Source organism: Phoca vitulina, unplaced genomic scaffold, assembly GCF_004348235.1.
Source record: "Phoca vitulina isolate PV1807 unplaced genomic scaffold, GSC_HSeal_1.0 scaffold5, whole genome shotgun sequence".
NCBI lineage: Eukaryota > Metazoa > Chordata > Mammalia > Carnivora > Phocidae > Phoca > Phoca vitulina.
In genome coordinates, this window is record NW_022589708.1 from 12,072,951 (window position 1) to 12,092,519 (window position 19,569).

At 41.9% G+C, this 19,569-nt stretch overlaps 1 protein-coding gene across 9 annotated transcripts in view; it reads left to right on the forward strand.

The window, feature by feature from the left end:
- The window catches only part of DOCK9 (dedicator of cytokinesis 9), a 283,110-nt gene that overhangs the window by 51,753 nt on the left and 211,788 nt on the right, over nucleotides 1-19,569 (forward strand). For 2 of the 9 annotated variants that reach the window (XM_032402711.1, XM_032402716.1), the window contains exon 1: nucleotides 11,658-12,612. The exons of 5 other annotated variants lie outside the window; for them this stretch is intronic. In XM_032402711.1, the coding sequence (XP_032258602.1) occupies nucleotides 12,451-12,612 (162 nt within the window). In that variant the 5' untranslated portion in view covers nucleotides 11,658-12,450. Of the gene's footprint in view, nucleotides 1-11,656; nucleotides 12,613-19,569 lie in introns of those variants that run through there. 2 more of the 9 variants (XM_032402707.1, XM_032402714.1) reach the window with 2 other exon arrangements.

Below are 19,569 nucleotides of genomic sequence, written 5' to 3' on the forward strand. Positions count from 1 at the left end.
AGCCATCCTATTAGATGTGTACTGGCATGTCACTGAGCTTTAATTTGCATTTCCCTAATAACGTTGAGCATCTTTTTATGTGCTAATTGGCTGTTCTCATTGTTTGGTGATCCTAGTCTTTTAAAACTGTTTAGACCCTAGCATAGTATAATAGTTAGGGTCCAGCCAGGAAACAGAAATTGCACCAGTTATTTTAACAGAGAGAATTAAATATAAAGAATTGTTATTAAGTATAAAGTTGTTAAGCTGGGGGATGCCTGGGTGGCTCAGTTGGTTAAGCCTCTGCCTTCGGCTCAGGTCATGACCCCAGGGTGCTGGGATTGAGTCCTGAATCTAGCTCCTTGCTCAGCAGGGAGCCTGCTTCTCCCTCTGCCTGCCGCTCCCCCTGCTTGTGCTCTCTCTCTCTCTGACAAACAAATAAAATCTTAAAAAAAAATAAAGTCAAGTCGGTAATTAAAAAGGTAAAAAGAGAACATTACCGTATCATAGAGGTAGTGGCTGCAGGAAGCAGCCGTGTGCCCTGGGACTCGGAGGATAAAGAGATGAGACTGTGTTACAAAATCTTAGAAGCTTGGAGGGGGTGCCTACAGAGCTGAAACCAAGACCTCTGAGGACTGGGGACTGGGCAGCTGGCCGTGGTTTCTGAGGGGGGTGTGATGAGGATGGGTCTGTAAGTGCTGGGAAAACAGCAGACCTGATTCAGGTGCTGCACAGGAAGGAACTGCTCTTGCCCAGGTGAAGGAATGTTGAAGGGTGACCTGAGGACAAAGCCCCAGGAAGCAGGCACCAAGGAGCAAGCGCCCTCTACTCCCCCAGCTTTGCAGTCTCTTTCTGGTGCCCCCTGGTGGTGAGCCCGACAGGGGGCCAACTGGTAAAGCGGAAATGTGGTATTCCCAGCTAGCATCAGGGAGCTGACTGTGGAAGGCTGGGGCTGGAGCCGGGAGATTATAGCTTAATAACCGGCACAGCCCACCCCTTTGACTATTCAGCAAGCAGACCCACCCCCTCCGCATATCTGAACTGCCATATGACAAAAACGACTATGCTTCAGCCTAACAGAACACAGATATTCTTCAGTCAGAGGAAGGTGTTCTCACTGGCTCCTCAAAACAAGAAGTCACATCTCATTAGTCATCGTAATCTGTCTTTGGGGGAAGGTCACTTTGCCATTCTGGACTTTGTTCATTAATTCTTAAATTCAGTTGCAGTCTTACAGGAATATATGCTATCCAAAGTCTAAGTTGTAGAGTCAAGTTTCAACAACAGTGCTTGTATAAAGTAATAGGAGAAGGAATTGTTACCCTCCCTCAACCCCCAAACAACAAGTAAGAGGGAGATAGGCAATGCTGTTGCAGGGTTTACTTCTCTAACTAGCCAATTGGCAGTAGTTGATATTTATATCTTTATTCTCCTGTTACTGATTCCATATTTCCTTTGCCCCCAGCCAGGATCTCAACTGATTAGAATTCTTCACCTGACTGTCTGAATTCTCGGTGGTTCCACCTTTCTTTTGATTGCTGTGGTTTTTCATTAACTTGTACTAGTAGAGATAGAAGTGCTAAGAGATGCCCTGAAGAACCACCCGGGATTTTGGACTCTTTGGAGGCAGCAACCTAGTTTCCTCTTACCCCGTCCGGTAGTCTCCTCCTCTTTTGCCTCTTGGTTCAGTGGCTTAAGGAGCCTCCAAATGGCCAGGTGGTAGTCTGACCTTCCACTTCATTGTACACTGTGGTCTCCCTTTAATGAAAGCATTCTTCCCTTTAAAACCAGGATCTCCATACCAGCAGGGATGGAGTGTGTTATTAGGGCAATAGAGTGGGGTCCCTCCGAATTCAATCCCTTGATTTCTGGACCAGTGTCTTCTTCCCTGGGGAGAGACAGCTGATTGAGAGTATATGCTGCATGTGTGAGATAGAACACTATCCTTTCAGAGTGGTGTTTTACCAATGCCCTCTTCAGTAGGTCATTCCAGTCTTCTCGTGGGCCAGCTGCTTGTAGGTTATGAGAGTATGTGGTGAGACTAGTGAATTCCAAGTGCTGACAGACTGTATGCAATAAGTGGTACGTGTGGTTTTTTTCCAAACTGAAGGCCATGAGACATAATGGTCCTGAAAACCGTTTAGTGGGCTATGTCTGGTTTCCTCCCTCCCTCCCTCCTTTCCTTCCCTCCAAAGAGCTAGGATAGACCAAAGAGGTTGGAATAGAAAATAATATAGTGTAATACATGTTGTATGGCTACATATATTTTTGGGAAAGCTTGGAAAGCTATTGGTCTAAGGTGATATTTGAACTTGTGGGGTACTTATCTCCAACCTCCCATAGTTTATCAGAGTCCTACTCCACATCATGTCAGTGTTGGTTGCAATCCTTCAGTGGTCCTATGAGGATGAGTTTCTATGGAACTTTTAACAGGGTCAAGGGATGGCAGTCATGAGTGAGATCCTTTATAAAACTTAACTTTTAGAGTTGTTTAGAAGATTAATTGAGACCTCGTGACTGAATTCTGTCTCAGTGTCTGGCATGTTGTTAGATGTAGATCCATGTAACATACTCTGTTAAGGATGTGCCCAGTACTCTCTATGTTTTCCTTTAAATTTTACATTAAAATTTACATTTAAAATATTAATCTCCCATATAGTTCAGGTGACTGGAATGACCCAAATAGAGCCAATTCTATGATTTGAATAAAATTTCAGAATCCCCTGTTAATGTTCTATCTCTTTTCCTTCCTCTTCTGGCTTTTTCTCTACGTGCTATTTTTTTCTTGGATTTTTGAGAGCCTTGTGGTTAAAGAAGAGATGAAAATTTTGTGGGAAAAGATCTATAAAATAAATGTCTTTATTTTTGGAATAAATGAATTGGGATAGATGGCCCAGCCCTCAGATCCAAACCTTGCAACAAAATGAATGAGCCAAAGTTAGAGAGTAGACAAAAGGTTTCCCTGACTGCTCTGTAAATACAAAGCAGAATAGCTTGCTCGCTGAAGAAATCATCTTACCATTATCTTCTGTACTTTTGGGAATTTACTGTGTTGGGAGTAGTGATACGTTTTGGAAAGATAACTGTGTTAAGGGTAGAGTGCCTTCAAGAGAAATTCAGCTTTTTATAGGTGTGCCCCTGATATGTCCTATTTTTTTAAACAGCTTTATTGAGATACAATTCACATACCATACAATTCACCCATTTAAAGTGTACCATCCATTGGTTTTCAGTATATTCACAGTGTTGTGTATCATCACCATCATTAATTTTAGAATGTTTTTATTACCCCCCAGTGAAACCCTGTCACCCTCCTATTCCACCTTACCCTCTCCCTAGCCCCAGGCAACCAATGATCTACTTTCTGTCTCTGTAGATTTGCCTGTTCTGGATATTTCATACCAACAGAATCCTATATGATCCTTCATGACTGGCTTCCTTCACTTAACATAGTATTTTCAAGGTTCATCCACATTGTAGCATGTATTAGTACTTCATTTCTTTTTATTACTGAATAATATTCCATTGTATGGATAGACCACATCTTGTTCATCCATTCATCAGTTGATGCATGTTTGGGTTGTTTCCACTTTGGGGCTATTATGAATAATACTATTAAGAACATTCATGTGCGAGTTTTTGTATGGACATATTTTCAACTCTCTTGGGTATATAGCTAGGAGTGGAATTGTTGGATCGTTTGGTACCTCTGTATTTAACTGTTTGAGGAATTGCCAGCTTGGTTTCCCAAGCAGCTGCCCTATTTTTCATTCCCACCAACAGTATATGAGCAATCCAGTTTCTCCACATCCTCTCCAACACTTGTCATTATGTTTTTTGTTTTAGCCATCCTCGTAGGTGTGAAGTGTTGTCTGATGGTTTTGATTTACACTTCTCTGATGACTTTTCATTTGCTTATTGGCCACTGGTATATCTTCTTTGGGTCCTATTTTTGGGTGGCATAGAGGGATGGTGGTATCTTCAGTCTGCCCAGTTCTTAGGTGGAGAGTAGTTTCCCTGAAATGTTTCTCACTTCTCTGAGTGAAATTCACTTACACACCAGGAAATGTTTATTTGAAGTAACATTCTTTTAAAACACAGTTATGGTTAAGTCATAACCCAACTAGAGGCTGTACATAAGAGTGAATCTTAGGAAGTCCTGAATTTTGTGCCTTTGTGGGGGGAAAAAAAAAAACCAACTCGTAAGGGCTCAGAGAATAGAGTTTTCCAAGCTGTGTAAGCAGGGACATAGATCTAGTTCCTTCTGACTTGACAAGAAGTCTGGACAAAGAAGTACATATTTTATTTTGAGTCTGTCTACTTTGGTTTTTCAAAGACATAGGAATATTTTGAAAAGTTGTATTTTCCTTCCTATAATTTGGGGAGGTAACCACTGCGATATCTTTATTTCTTATTATTTACCTTTTGATTACTCTAACTGAAAGTCCAACTATATATATATTTTTTAAGGGGAATTTCTTTTTTTTAAAAGATTTTATTTATTTATTTGACAGAGAGCGAGAGAGGGAACACAAGCAGGGGGAGTGGGAAAAGGAGAAATAGGCTTCCCTCAGAGCAGGGAGCCTGATGTGGGGCTCGATCCCAGGACCCTGGGATCATGACCCGAGCTGAAGGCAGACGCTTAACGACTGAGCCACCCAGGCGCCCCAAAGTCCAACTATATTGAAACAGTTTTTAAAATGGCAAACTGAGATTTTGTTTAATTTTTCCTTTTTACCCTCAAGAAGTTTTTACTCATGTCTGAGACAGTATTTCTATCTTGACACAATGGCAGCAAAAGATTTAAAATATTCGGCTGCTAAAAACAAGTAATTGAGATGCATAGAATCTGAATTGTAGTCTTTCTCTTCACATACAAGAACAGCTTTCCAACAGCTGTAACTCTGTATTTGAAGCACATAAACTGTTTCATGAGTGCATTTGTACACAAATTATGCTGTGTGTCTTTTCAGTTGTTTAAATTTGGTGTACCTTGCCGCTAAGTGATCTTTTCAGATGTTGGCCTAAAGTAGAATTTCCTTGGAAGAGGCTGGTGGAGGCCAAGAGGAGGTCACTGGTGAGTTCTGATTTCCTCATGCCATTGTGAGTTTGCTCGCCTTACTCGTTTCTCACTCAGTGTCTCCTCTACAGTTGGATGTTGGTGCTTACTGCATTTACGGCGACCTGCGCCATCATCAGCCTCCCTCCTTTGAGTACCCATCCCCGGCTGATGTTTTCAGTGAGGAGTTAAAGCCTTGCACATAGGGGAGCTCTTCTGGTAGCTTCTCATATTTGATAGGATCAACATTTATGGATTTATTGGTTTTTCTTTGAAGAACCGAGCTCCCTCAGAAACTCTGATTTTGCTCCATAACCTCCCATAATGGTATTTGAAGTTGTGACTTAGCCTGCAGCTTCCTGAGCTGAGGGATAAATCAGACCCTATAAACTCTGTTGGTTCTCTAGTGGGAGGTCTATGAATCAGGAATTTGAATCTCAGCTCTCTTGTCTCTGTGACGATAATGTAGCTGCAAGGGTTTTTCTATAGGGGTTTTCCATTACCAAGGGGAATGAGGAAATAGAATATAAATATGAAGCCTATTCCTTGGGCTTTTCTGCCCTTTGTGTGGGCCAGGGTCAGACAAGGGGAGACTAGTACCCTCCTGGCTTTCTGTTATTTCACTTGTTCCTGGAAGTCATAGGAAAGCAGTCTAGTAACTACTTTGGTCTTTTTTTCTTTTCTTTTTTTTTTTATAGCAGTAAGATGTATATGTGTGTGTGTGTGTGTATATATATATATATATATATATATATATATATATATCTAACATAAAATTAGCCATTTTTAACTATTTTTAAATATTTAGTTCAGTGGCATTAAGTACATTTACAACCTGGTTCACCATCCATGTCCGCCATCCATCTCCAGACCATTTTCATCATCCCAAACTGAAACTGTACCTATTAAATAATAATTCCTCATTCCCCTTCCCCACAGCCCCTGGTAACCACCATTTTGTTTTCTGTCTCATGAATTTATCTATTCTAGCTATGTCTTTTAAGTAGAATCATACAGTATTTGTTCTTTTGTGTCTGGCTTATTTCACTGAGCATAATGTCCTCAAGGTTTAGTATCCATGCTGTAGCAGGTGACAGGATGTCCTTCCTTTTTAAGGCTGGGTAATATCCCACTGTATGTACATAGCACATGTTCATTTGTTGGTGGACACTTAGGTTACTTCCATCTCTTGATTATTTGAATAATGCTGCTATGAACATGGGTATACAAATATCTCTTCAAAACTCTGCTTTCAGTTCTTTTGGGTATCTACTCAGAAGTGGAATTGCTGCATCATATAGTAATTCTTCATTTAATATTGTGAGCAATCACCATACTCGCTTTCACAGTGGCTGCACCATTTTATATTCCTACTAGCGAGTAAGTTCGTTTTCTTAACTCCAACATTACTTCCTTTAGGAGTTCTGTTTTATTTTAAAAGCTGTTTAACTCGGTCTTCTGCCTATAAAAGGAAGATTCTCTGATTTCTTTTGAGAGACTCTGGTCCTCTCTGGAAGGCCGCTGCCCTCCATTCCGTGGAGCCAGTCTCGGTGCTTTCCCTCCTCCTTTGTCCCTCCATGTACATGCCAGGTGCTCACAGCCCTGCCCGGGGACATGCCTCCCTGATATTCTAGCACCAACATGGAGACACCTGTGTAACTTTGTGTTCTCTGCTTTGGAGAACATTTAAATACTGCTGTTAGCGGCAGACTTGGCTCAAGTATTTTCTGTGGTTATGACTTTAGAGATATATTTTTTAGCAAAATTAGTTTGTTTCACCAAGCTCTCTGGGGGCGGAGGGGGGGTGTGTCTAAAACTCCTGTCTGTGTCCTTGTCCCCTAGGCCCATCTGCCATCTCCGTTTATCTCAAGTGAAGCTGTGGTGGCGTTTCCAAGTGTTTTGAGGTGGGGATGATAAATGGTGGATAAATTTAGATATGCTGTAAGTCTGCCTTCTCTCCCACAATCAAATTTTGAGGTTTATGTTCCTGAAATACACAATGGTAGGAGAGTTCACCTTTTCCTTATTTTTAAAAAGATCCTTATGTATATAATATTTCCTTAACTTTCCTTACTTCAAACAAACAAACAAACTTTTTCCAATGGTCATTGCTAAAACCTCGACTCCTTCTTCACCAAATATCTTAACTCCTTTTTCTTGTTCCACAACACTCTCACTTCTCTCTTTGAATCATTTTTTTTTTACCAATATAAGGAATTTGGAGTTTGAATTTATTAGATCTTAAATTTTCATATGCTTGGGTTTTGTGTAAGAAATGCTTGTATTTTTAGAAGAACTACCTTACTTTATAACAGGGAAGAAAAAAATTTAATTTGGGGCCAAGATGGAGGAGACCAACATTTATTGGACATGTGGTATGAACCAGGCCCCGTGCTAGATACTCTACTTACCTTTGATTATGCTGATTGAATATAAAATGAATAAGGAGTCGACAGGCCAACTTAGATAAGGTTTCTTTGTTCAGCAGAATTCACTGCATTGAGAAATGTAGTATGGACTGTCAGGGATGAAAATAAGACACCCTAATGGCACTTACATAGAATGTGATGTATTATTATTATTACACGAGATCTTCATTTCAGCCACTGCAGAATGGACAGAATTCCAGTTCCTCCCTGGCCTCCTAAGGTAGAGCCCGAGGTCTGAGTTAGGTAGAAGACTTAAATCTGTTTGAGATAGAATATTACTTCTAGTTTGTAGTTCTAGATTTTTTAGGTGTTACTTCAGATACTAATTTATGCACACTTTTCTGAGAGGGTATAAAGTAAATCTACTAGTCAAACTAATTTGATCTTTAGAACATACTTAAAACAGAAAGACGGTTGGCAAGGAGAAAGCTACAAATGGGAATGACAGCTCTGGATAGATATGCTTTGGGGGCGGGGCGGGGCGGGTCAAAGCTTGAGACCTATTTGCTGTCGTCTCTGTGGCCGAATGGCTGAGGTTTGTTGTGACCTGAGTCGGGCAAGTCTTACCCTAAACGTACTGTTTGTACAGGCTTTCTGGTGGTTTGTACAGCATGGAGCCCCTTTCCTAGATTAAAATGCACACCCTGAGGGCAGCCCCAGTCACCTCCCAGGGTCTGTGGTTTGTGTATTCCTGTGAAGTGGGGCCAGAGCAGCAATCCAAATTGTAAATTCATTAAGCAAGGTGGCTGTTTTTGAGCCACTCAGTAAGTCCTTGGTGAAGTATAAAACAATAGTTACTGACATGCGTATAGCAAAATTGGTTGAGTTCTTACCTATTACTCTGTTTGAACTTGACAGCCTTCCGGGGTGGGCAGAGTAGATGCTATCTTCCTCCCCTCTCCTGTTTTTAAAAAGTGTTATTGAGATATAATTCACTGTTGGGGCCACTCTACAGAAACAGGATGGACCCTCCTCCTGCCCCCTCACACCCCAAATTTGCTTTGGTTGTTGAGACTAATGACATCGTATTCACAAGGAGGGTGTGAAGAGGTTAATTACTCATGTAATGAAGCTCCCTGAGGAGAGGAGGGCAGCTCCCAAGCAGGCCCTGAGCCTGGTTTGGGGTTTCTGTGGTGGCAGCAGGTGGGGCCAGGATGAGGGTTCCTGAGTGGTTTGAATTCCCTCCTGGGACCAAGGGAGGGAGCCACCTGGAACATCCGTTCAGTTTGGCCAGATGTGGGACAGAATGGGAAAGAAGAGGGGGAAGGCCTAAAGCTGTTAGTAGTAAAACATCAATAGTGGAGTCAGGCTTAACAAACTGTAGAACTCACCTGTTTAAAATGTCAATCCAGTGGTTTTTAGTATGTTCACAGACTATATACTGTGTATAGGTAGCATATATGTTAGAAACACTGTCCAATTTCTAAACATTTTTGTTACTCCTAAAAGAAGTTTTGTGCCCGTTAGCAATTACTCCCCATTCCCTGGCAACTACTAATCTACTTTCTGTATCTATGGATTTGCCTATTCTGGACATGTCATTTAAATAGAATCATAAGGGGCGCCTGGGTGGCTCAGTCGTTAAGCGTCTGCCTTCGGCTCAGGTCATGATCCCAGAGTCCTGGGATCGAGCCCCGCATCGGGCTCCCTGCTCGGCGGGAAGCCTGCTTCTCCCTCTCCCCCTCCCCCTGCTTGTGTTCCTCTCTCGCTGTGTCTCTCTGTCAAATAAATAAAATCTTAAAAAAAAAAAATAGAATCATAAAAGATGAGGTCTTTGTGACTGGCTTCTTTCATTCTGCATAACATTTTCCAGGTTTATCCATATTGTAGCATGCATCACTACTTCATTCTTTTTTATGGCTTAAAAGTATGGCATCATGTGGACATACCGTCCCAGTTTGTCATATTAAAAGATGATTGATTTGGAACCTCTGAGGGTGAGGCGGTGATGGGAGAGTACCCTTATTAGCAGGGGAGGAAGACATGGGCTTGGGGCTCAAGACAGAGTCAAGGGCGGACATCCAGTCTTGGGAATTGTGAAAATTAGGGGTCACGTTTAAAGGTAAGAGAGTAAATGTGACCTCCAAATTGAAATACATACTCCGTAGGTGGCTGAACTGGTTGCCAATAGATACCATCCATCTCCATGTCCTCTGATGGAATTCATGGTAATTATCCTTGTAGACTAACCCAAGATCATTCTGATACAGAAAAATCAGTGAAACCAAATACACATTTGAATGATTCATTTTGTCGTGCTTCTATCAGCATGAAACCCATTTTTGGCCTTGTTGAATCCTTTGCTCTAAATATTTTCTGTTGTTTTTCTTGCTCACTAATTTTGTTGGTTGGAAAATGATTAACATTTAAAATTGTTACAGGTTGCTTAAATGCTTATTAGTAGGTCCCTAGGAAACATTTCTTCTTTCCTCTGAATGATTGTTAGGAAGTTGTTCTATTCTGTCCCATTGTTTTAATTATTAACTTGGGAGTTTTTCAAGTAATTCAAATAGAATATACTAGCAGCTTCAAATTTTGCTTGGTTATTATTTATAATCCTTTGTAAAGTTCAAACATAATCTTTTGTATCTCAAATGATATTCCCTGGCTTCTGCACCCAGGATGTCTAAAATAGGTAGTAACAATAAAAAATTAAGTTTAAATTTCTAGGTACCATCTTTATATTCAGTGAACTAATATTTTTAAAGTTTTTTTCTTCTAGGTACCATCTTTATATTCAGTGAATAATATTTTTTAAGTTGTTTTCCTTGCAGTGCAGAAGTTAAGATAGATGGTGAGCATTCTGAATTCATCCATTCATTCATTCATTTATTTATTTATTTATTAATTAAAGGTTTTATTTATTTATTTGACAGAGAGGGACACAGCGAGAAAGAGGGAACACAAGCAGGGGGAGTGAGAGAGGGAGAAGCAGGCTTCCCGCTGAGCAGGGAGCCTGATGCGGGGCTTGATCCCAGGACCCTGGGATCATGACCTGAGCCTAAGGCAGACGCTTAACGACTGAGCCACCCAGGCGCCCCAAGCATTCTGAATTCTTAAGACAGATAATTTAACCCATGTGTTGGGTGTTTTATACTCTACAATATTGTGTTTCCATGTTATTTATCTGCCAGCATTGTGATGTCACATGAAGACTTGGCTCTTCTGATGTCAGGACTTGGGTGTAGTCTTGAACACTGTAGCTTTAACAGAGTTGCTATTCTGAAGCTGAATGTTCTAGACCACAGATGGTTACTCTTGTTTTTTTCCTGTGGCCAGGATCTCTACTCCTTTGATCTCTGTGGCTGTTAGATAAACCTTGCATTAAAAAAAAAAAAAGAGAGGCCTAGGTTTTTTTTTTTTTTTTAAAAGATTTTATTTATTTGACAGAGAGAGACACAGTGAGAGAGGGAACACAAGCAGGGGGAGTGGGAGAGGGAGAAGCAGGCTTCCCGCGGAGCAGGGAGCCCGATGCAGAGCTCGATCCCAGGACCCTGAGATCATGACCTGAGTTGAAGGCAGATGCTTAACGACTGAGCCACCCAGGTGCCCCGAGAAGCCTAGGTTTTTGCTTATCTATGGGGCCTAATAGCCATAAGAACCAGAAATTTTGGGATTATGTGACTATGTGGTATTCTCTAAAGATCTGCTTTTATTATATGATATGGGTTTCCATTAACTAACTCGCAGATACTCAATCATTGTAATTCACTCTACCTTTGAAATCTGTAGATAGAAAATGAAAACCATCTGTTGTCTTATGAAATAAGGAAGAATTCAGAACAGATCTTAAAAGAGCAGTAACCTTTTTCTAGATGCATATTATGGTGGGAGAGGTTTTCCTGTGTTCATCATAGTCATTTTACTTAATTTATTTTTCATTTTTTAGAAGGAAAGTGCAAGAGTCAACTTAGTATTCTATCAGTGACATGCTTCCCTATTAGCCATCACCCAAGACACACATGGGTAGTATAGTGTTACTGAGTTCATTCTGCAGTGGAAGGACCTGGATTACTTACGAATCCCAAATAATAACCTTGTTGACTGTGGGACTTTAGTGTGTGTGTAGCATCACGTCCTAGAGCCCTGCTTCAGAAGGTATATGTCCAGCCTGATCGGGTCACCCTTTATGCATGTTCTCATTTGCATCTTTGAGTACCAGAGATGGGAGAATCCTATTAAGCAGTGCAAACTTGCTAGCCCTCTCTCTGGCAGAGTGGAAGTGAGCAGAAGTCAAGATTGACACAGCAATTTTGTGTTCCCCTGTGATTTGCTGTCAGCAAGCTGTTACCCACACATGCAAAAGGTTGTTTGAAGTGGGCTTATACATGTTTCCATAGCAGCAGTCATCTTAGTGATTTCTCTCATTTTTGGGCTTTTTTTTTTTCCTTTTGCTTTTCTGTTCCTCGCGGATGCAGGATTAAACAAACAGCATATTTAGGTCAAGGAAAGAGATGTTTGCTAATATAGATGCTGGGCTAAGCATTCTGGGAGAGTGATTCCTTGCAGCAGATGAACATTCTTTGTGCCTTCCAGCAGCATCTGCAGCAGGGTGGCTGTCTGGCACCATTTTTTCATTTTGGGCAGGTTCTGAGATTCAGAACAATCCTAAGCAAATCACGGGAGCCGGCAGTTTTCCAGTAACCACATGTAAATCTTCGGCTTATTTGTTCTTTGGTATTAACAGGGAAGCAGTCTGCTGGAAAAACGATACTTTAAAGATTTTGGTGCATCCGAGGTGTGTCATCTGGTTTTTGCACCACCCCTCCTGTTTGACACTCGGAGCCGGGATTTTTTTTTTTTTGTCAGGCAGTTGGGCAGGAGCAGATTCTAGTACAACAGCTCGGAGCTTCCCTTCTGTTCTGGTGCCGGCAACTGCCTGTCATGAAGATGGTTCAGTGGGAGCCTGCTCAGAAGAGCCAAGGAAGATGATGTGGAAATGGAGTAGAGATTGCTAGAAATCTGAACATCCACACCTTGGGGATGGGTTGCACTACTAGTGTAATTCTGTTTAAAGGCATCCGCACCGTTTTTGAAAGAAACTGTGCTTATATGTGCAAACAGCAAGGAGAGAATAATGCCCTTGAATATACAGCATACCATTGGACAAAAGAAGATTCAGAACTATTGATCTCCTCCTGTCTGGTAAATGCTGTCTTGCTTAATTAAACAAGTACTTTGATGGTGTTAGAATAAACTCGTCTTTACTTATAAAGCAAATATATTTATTTACTTCAGTATGCTTATATATCTCTAGCCTGGGTGTATAAATGGGTAATTAAATGACGTTAAGTTTAATTATGAGGTGCCTGTTTGTATGTGTGAGAATGCCATGCATTCATCAAAGCTTAAATACATACAGAGAGAGAAGCTGGAATAAGATAATTGATTACAGATTAGTTTTCTAAGTTAGCTTCATGAGCTTACATGTTCTTGGTATAGTCTCAGAAATAATGTGTGGCAAAGTGTGTATTTAGGGTGTTCTATACTGAATCCTCTACCAGTGATAGTGAATTATTCAGTTCCTTTACATCTTGGTCTTTTTCTTGGCGAAATTTTCTTACTGATGGCTTGTGGTCAGTCCTCCCATCAGAGGGAGAAATTTAAAGGGAGCATGAAAGAAAACTGTAATGGGTGTGAGAAAAATATTTGTAGTTTTATTGTTTTAAGTCTGACTACTTATAATGTTTTTGGGTGAAGGCTCTTGAGAGTACAAGGAAGCTTAGCTGACACTTGTGTGTTCTTTTCTCCCCTTACGATGCACGAGGAGGTGTCAGGTCACAGATGGGTGTGCCTCTCCATGGCCTTCTCACAAATACCAGGCTCGTGAGGAAGCTGCATATGGGTCTCCTCTTCCCTCAGGATGCCTTGCCATTTTCCCTTCTGTTCTTATCACAGCTTTTTGTCAAAACGAGTGAGAATAACACACGTGGGAGTTTCTGCGTGTGAGTCTGGCCAGCAGCCACTCGGTATGGTGAGGGCGAGGTATGTGGAAACCCCAGCGAGTGCTGGGGGGGCCATAGGCACCTTGGGATCAGATCAGGTCACCCCAGCCTTGCAGGAACCCAAGAGAGGATGCATTTTGTAGAGGGTCTTATGTGACATTAGCTTTCAAAATACGTGGGAGGAAGGGAAAGAGAGCATCATTTGAGCATCAGATGCATTTTGGAAGGCAGTATTATGTGTGGGTTTGGAACTTAAGTGGGGCTGTATTAACTATTAAATATTTTAAACTCTAGTGTATTTTGGAATATGCTTTTGAGAATAACTGGTATCAGAGATTAGAAGGACCAGCTCATTACGGAGTCTGCCCCATTAGGTGTAATCTATAACCCTGACAGCCCTGGGACTGCTTGGCCAGTAAAGGCAACGTCTCTCCCATGCGGCCGGCTTATGCTCCCTCAGGTCACACTGACTTGTCTTGGGTTAACCCATCTTTGAGAGACTCTGCTTGTTTTTCTTTTTATTTTGTTGCACGAGGGAGTACTAACCTGCCAGGGGCTTTGTCGGCACGCTGGGACTGGATTTTGAAGCAGCGTTCCTGTGCGTTGGGTCAGGTGCTGTCTGCCCACCGCCCTTGCCCGCACTAGCAGACTGAGACAGACGTGACCGTGTGCGCCTGTGGCCGAGGTGCTGTGGGTGGAAAGATGCACCCTCTCCCTCCCACTGCTCTCCCTGCTTCTGTCCTTGACCCTTGACCTTCCTCTCACTCAGCAGACAGTGGTCCTTTGCAAAGGAAAGTCTGATGGTTATTCCTCTACTCAGTCAGATCCGGAATCCTTCCTGTGGCCTCCAGGTCCATCCCTCACACCTGCTGCCCCTGCTTCTCCTGGCCACCCCCATTTGCTTTTCACTCTCTCCTCATTTCCCTTGCTGTTCTCTCCTGCTGGACACTCGGCCAGGCATTACCTGGTTCACCCCTGGGGCGAGCTCTGATTTCCCTTTCTCAGTGAGGCTTCTTTGACCCCTGGCATAGGGGTCAAATCACCTTGTAGCACCCCCAGCACACCCTTCTCTGATTCCCTGCCATAGTTTCTTCCTAATACTTATCTCCATCTGACATACAGTTAGTCAAGTATAGTAAGAGTAGTTAGTAGTATTACTTACCATACTTACAACACGGATAAGCTTTCTTTTTTTAAACAAAATTTTAACTTTTTATTTTAAAATAATTTTAGACAGAATAAAATAGCAAAAATAGAACCGAGGTCCCATATTTCCTTCATAAAGCTTTCCCTAATTTTAACAAATGACATGACCGTAAGGAATAAGCTTTCTGATGGCTGGGATTTTGTGTGTTTTGTTTGCCATTTTGCCCCAACAGCTAGAACAGTGTCTGATTTGTATTAAGTGCTCAGTTAATGAGTGAATTCTGATAAAATGGTTTTATGGTCCTGAACTTGAACTTGGAGAAGCTGTTGAGAATTTAGGTTATAATCACTTATCCTAGAACCAAAAGTCTTTTTTCAAACATTTTTGTCGTTTCCCCCAAACAATAACTGGCACATTTTCAATAATGTCCACTAGAGTTACACTTTTCAACCCTTCTGTCCTGGAGCTGTACCAAGAAGTTATGTGGTTCAAGGCCAAACATTACATGGGTTTGCTGTGGTCATGACTGACAATCGATGATACGATCTTTGGACAGTATCCAGGCTAGCTCTGTTGAGACCTGTCCCAGGGCACAGACATTGGAGGGCCTTCTCATCCTTTGGTTTGAGCCAGCCAAACTTTCTTAAGGGAGCCCTGCCCGGTGGTACTCCCATGAGCCCCCTCCATGCACAGGTAGGCTGACGTGCTCTTCAGGCAGATGTGGGCCTGTCAGGCCTTGGTTAGTAGGGTGGCTGCCACCCATCTTTCCTCCAGCTCAGGGGGCTACCCAGCCTGTGGCTCTGCCTTACCTGTCAGCAGGTCAGAGTGGTGCTTCACCTGCTCCTCAGGGTATAACCCCTACCCCGGCCCTCCAGTGCATACTCAATCGTGTGGAGGGAGAGGAATAATATTCATGAGGATTAGGGCTTGAGGCCCCCCAGTCTTCGAGAGACTCTTAAATATCCCACAGATCTGTCCATGTGTCAGAAACCCACGTGGGTGGACTGCCTCATTTTGGCGTCAGTGGAGTTGCTGCTCCTGAACTAAGCTTTGTGTTTTCCTCTTGGCCTAACTGAAGGGCATCATAAGAAACATCCTTGTGAAAGTGATGTCTGCCATGAGGGTTTTGTTGAGGGCATTGCTCATTTGCTTTTGGATCAGCCAGAGGCACGGTAGTGTAGTGGTTAAGAGTGCCGAGTCAGTCCGTAGAGCACACGACTCCTGAGGGTTGTAAGTTTGAGCCCCATGTTGAGTGTAGAGATTACTTAAAAATAAAATCTTAAAACAAACAAACAAACAAAGAGTGCTGACTCTGGAGCCAGCCTGCAGGGCTTAAATCCTGAATCCACAACTTGCTAGCTGTGTGACTTTGGGCAGTTTACCTAACTGCGCTGTTCCTCAGTTTCATTATTAATGAATAATGAAATGGATCTGCACTTAATGAAATGCAGATAATAACAATACTTTCCTCATAGGGTTATTGAATGAATGAATATGTCTGAAGTCCTTAGGATAGTGTTTTATATATAAGTTAGTGCTAATTGTTAGCTATTATCATAATTATTTCTGTGTTTTTTTAGTGTTCTTTTTATGAGGGGCCCTGGAAGTAAATTTCTTCTCTCCATACTCTGAACGGTTGTGCTTTTTCTGAGGAACTACTTTGTATTTTATATACATTAAGATTCATGTAACTGGTCCCAGCCACCTCTTCAGTTGACTGTTAAAGAAAGCTTAGATCCAAACATGTGACCCAATTCTAACATATATAGGCTCTTTCAAAAAGATTTTTAAAAAAATTTATTTGAGAGAAAGAGAGAGAAAGTGGGGGGAGGGCCAGAGGGAGAGAATCTCAAGCAGACTCCCTGCTGAGCACAGAGCCCTATGTGGTGCTTGATCTCATGACCCTGAAATCATGACCTGAGCAGAAACCAAGAGTCGGCCGCTTATGACTGAGCCACCCAGGTGCCCCAGTGATTTTTTTTTTTTTAATTGCCCTTAAACTTTGCTTCTTATTTTCCTATATTACTATTTTATCACCATCTGTTTTTTCTCATCTGCTTATTAAATACTTTTTATCTTATTTTTTTATGTATTTATGTAAATCATTTTAAATCCTTTTGCAACAAGGCAGAGTATAAATTAATAAGCTAATAGAGCCCTTTGAAGTGAAGAAAAAGCATCTTTATGATCACTAAGGTTGGCTCTGAAGCAAAAATTAGATGTCTCTAGTGCAGACTTTAGCTTTATAAGGCTGCAACTGTGGACTCTTGTGCAGGAAGGTTCTTTTTATATCTAAACAGCATGAATCAGCCCCATGGTGGGTAGGACACTGGGAAATGGGCTTATCTGGCATCTGGGGACTGACTGAATTTCAGCTGTACCACACTTAAATTTTGACTAGTAATCCTACCACAATGGAGGGGCAAAGCTGAGTTAGGATAGTCTCTATTTCCCGACTATAGATTTTTCCTAAAGTCTCCCTTTTCTAAGTAATTGAATGTATTAGTTCAGCTCATTCCAGACACAACCTTGAATGCTTCTGTGTGCTGAGCGCTGGCGAAGTGATGAGGAAGCTCACGTCCCCGTCAGGGAAGGGCCGGCAGAACTCTTAGGGCCTGTCAGGGGGGCAGGAAAGCACAGCTCAGCCTAGTCACCTTCCTCGAGGAGGGGCAGCATGAGTGACACCATACGCTTGTAAATCCCCTTTTTCCTTGTCTGTGAGGGTTTGTGATGGGCCCAGCCTTATTGACTAGGACTTGACCTGTTTTACTCAAGCCATTAACATAATATTCCCCTCTGTTAACATGTCCGTGGAAGGCCTGAGGAGCTGGGAGGTTATTCTGTACCCTGCTGTCTTCTCGCCCATTAGAACTCAAGTGGAAGAAGTTGCAGCTAGGACCCTGTCAGCAGCCCCGTAGAGAGCGGTCACGAAGGCGAACTGTTGCAATTCACAAGGAGAAAACACACTTTCTGTCTTCCATTTCTTTTGTGACATGATGGGATAGTAAGGATAATTTTACCCATTATAAATTAATATTTGCCTTTTTCTTTTTACATCCTTAAAGCTGTGAAGTTTTTCATGTTTTTTTTTTTTTTATTGTTAAGATTTGCTACACATCTTCAGCATGTTCTCAGCCTTTATTACAGTATAGAATTTTATCAGACCACTGTAGTCTCCCCAGGCTAAACAGTCCTTCCTAATAGAAAATACCTGTCGGCTATGAAAGTCCTCTGATTTATCATATGTGCACTATGCAAGAGAATGGAGTTGAGGGTGATAATGTTGTCTGGCTCTGAAGAGCCTGCAGTCCGGCTTGTGCATGTCTGTGTGTCTGTTTGGAGGTGGAGAGGGGTGGGAAGGAGGGGGGAACATAAGTCGTGAATCTGTGACAAGTGATAAGTGAAAAATTGTATAATACCTGTCAGCTTGTGGCAGTGGAGAAAGTATAGTCTAGATCTTGATGATTTTAGGTGTGCCCTCATAACTTTTTCTTGCACTGCGAGAACCTTCTTGAGGTATAAGAAAGCAGAAACCTGCTTAGTGGCCTTCCGGAACGTTCCTTTGGTTCTTGGTCTGATCACTGGACTATGGCTTCGGATAGGCTGTGTTTTCCATTTTATTTCTAATATCCTTCCTAATGATGCCCAGTGGGTTTTGTTTTTGTTGCCTGTTTGGATCACAGCAGTAAATTGGAGATGTTTTCAAGGAACAGTCAGTCAGCTCTGATTCCTAGATCCGTTTCCTGCGTCTTGAGATTGCACTGCTCTGTTGATGCTGCTTTTTTTGAGTGCAGCCAGTGTGACTAGCGCGAAAGCGTATTGCACCTTTTCCCGATGCTTTATTAAAATTTACTATCTTATTAATATTTATTAAATTATAAACACGTAATTAACATTCATTGTAGAAACTAAGCATGCTAATGTTCAGTACATAGAGGTAACCACCGATTTAAACATTTTGAGGCAAAACGTTCCATAATTTCGCCCATGTACAGCATGGTTCATAAAAAATATGTAATTGTTTAGAGTTGCTGTGGACTAAATTGTGTCCCTCCCAAAATTCAAATGTCGAAGCCCTAATCTCCAATGTGACCACATCTGGAGATATGGGGTCTTTTAAGAAGTAATTAAATTAAATGGAGGCATAAAGGTGGGGCCTCCACCTAATAGGGCTCTGACCTTATAAAAAGAGTAAGAGACTCCTAACTCTCTGCCATGTGAGCACACAGCAAGAAGGCAAGCTGTCTGCTGTAAGCCAGGACAAAGGTCTTCATCAGGTACTGACCTTGCCGGCGTCCTAACCTTGGACTTCAGCTCCCAGAACTGTGAGAAAACACATTTCTGTTGTTTAAGCCACCTGGTCTATGGTATTTTGTTAGGGCAGCCCAAGCTAATACGTAAGTATAATAAGCATGTTATTTTGTTATGTAGTCTATAACTAGCTTTAAATAATCTCCACAATGTATCACAGATGTCTTTCCATGTTAATAAGTATACATCTATGAGTCAATCTTAATGGCGTCATTTCATTGTATGGATGTGTCTTGGTTCATTTCAGGCTGCTATAACAAAATACCCCAGACTGGGTGTCTTATAAATAAAAACATCTATTTCTCCAGTTCTGGAGGATGAGAAGTCCAAGAGTCAGGCATGCACAGATTTGGGGTCTGGTGAGGGCCCACTTCCTGGCTCCCTGAGATCTGTCTTCGCAGTATAAACTCACATGGGGGAGGGTCGGTGGGTATCGTGGGGTCTCTTTTATAAGAGCACTATAATCTCTTACAGATTATAAAAGAGCTTCATGGGGGCGCCACCCTCATGACCTAATCACCTCCAAAAGGCCTCACCTCCACATACCGTCCCATTGGGAATTAGGTTTTAACATACCCATTTTGAGGGGACACAAACATTTACGTTTCAGGATGTGACATTTTGTTTAACCTGTACCCAATGTTTTACTTTTCTGGGTTTTTTTCCCCCACTATTCTCTGTTTTTTCTATCCTTGCATA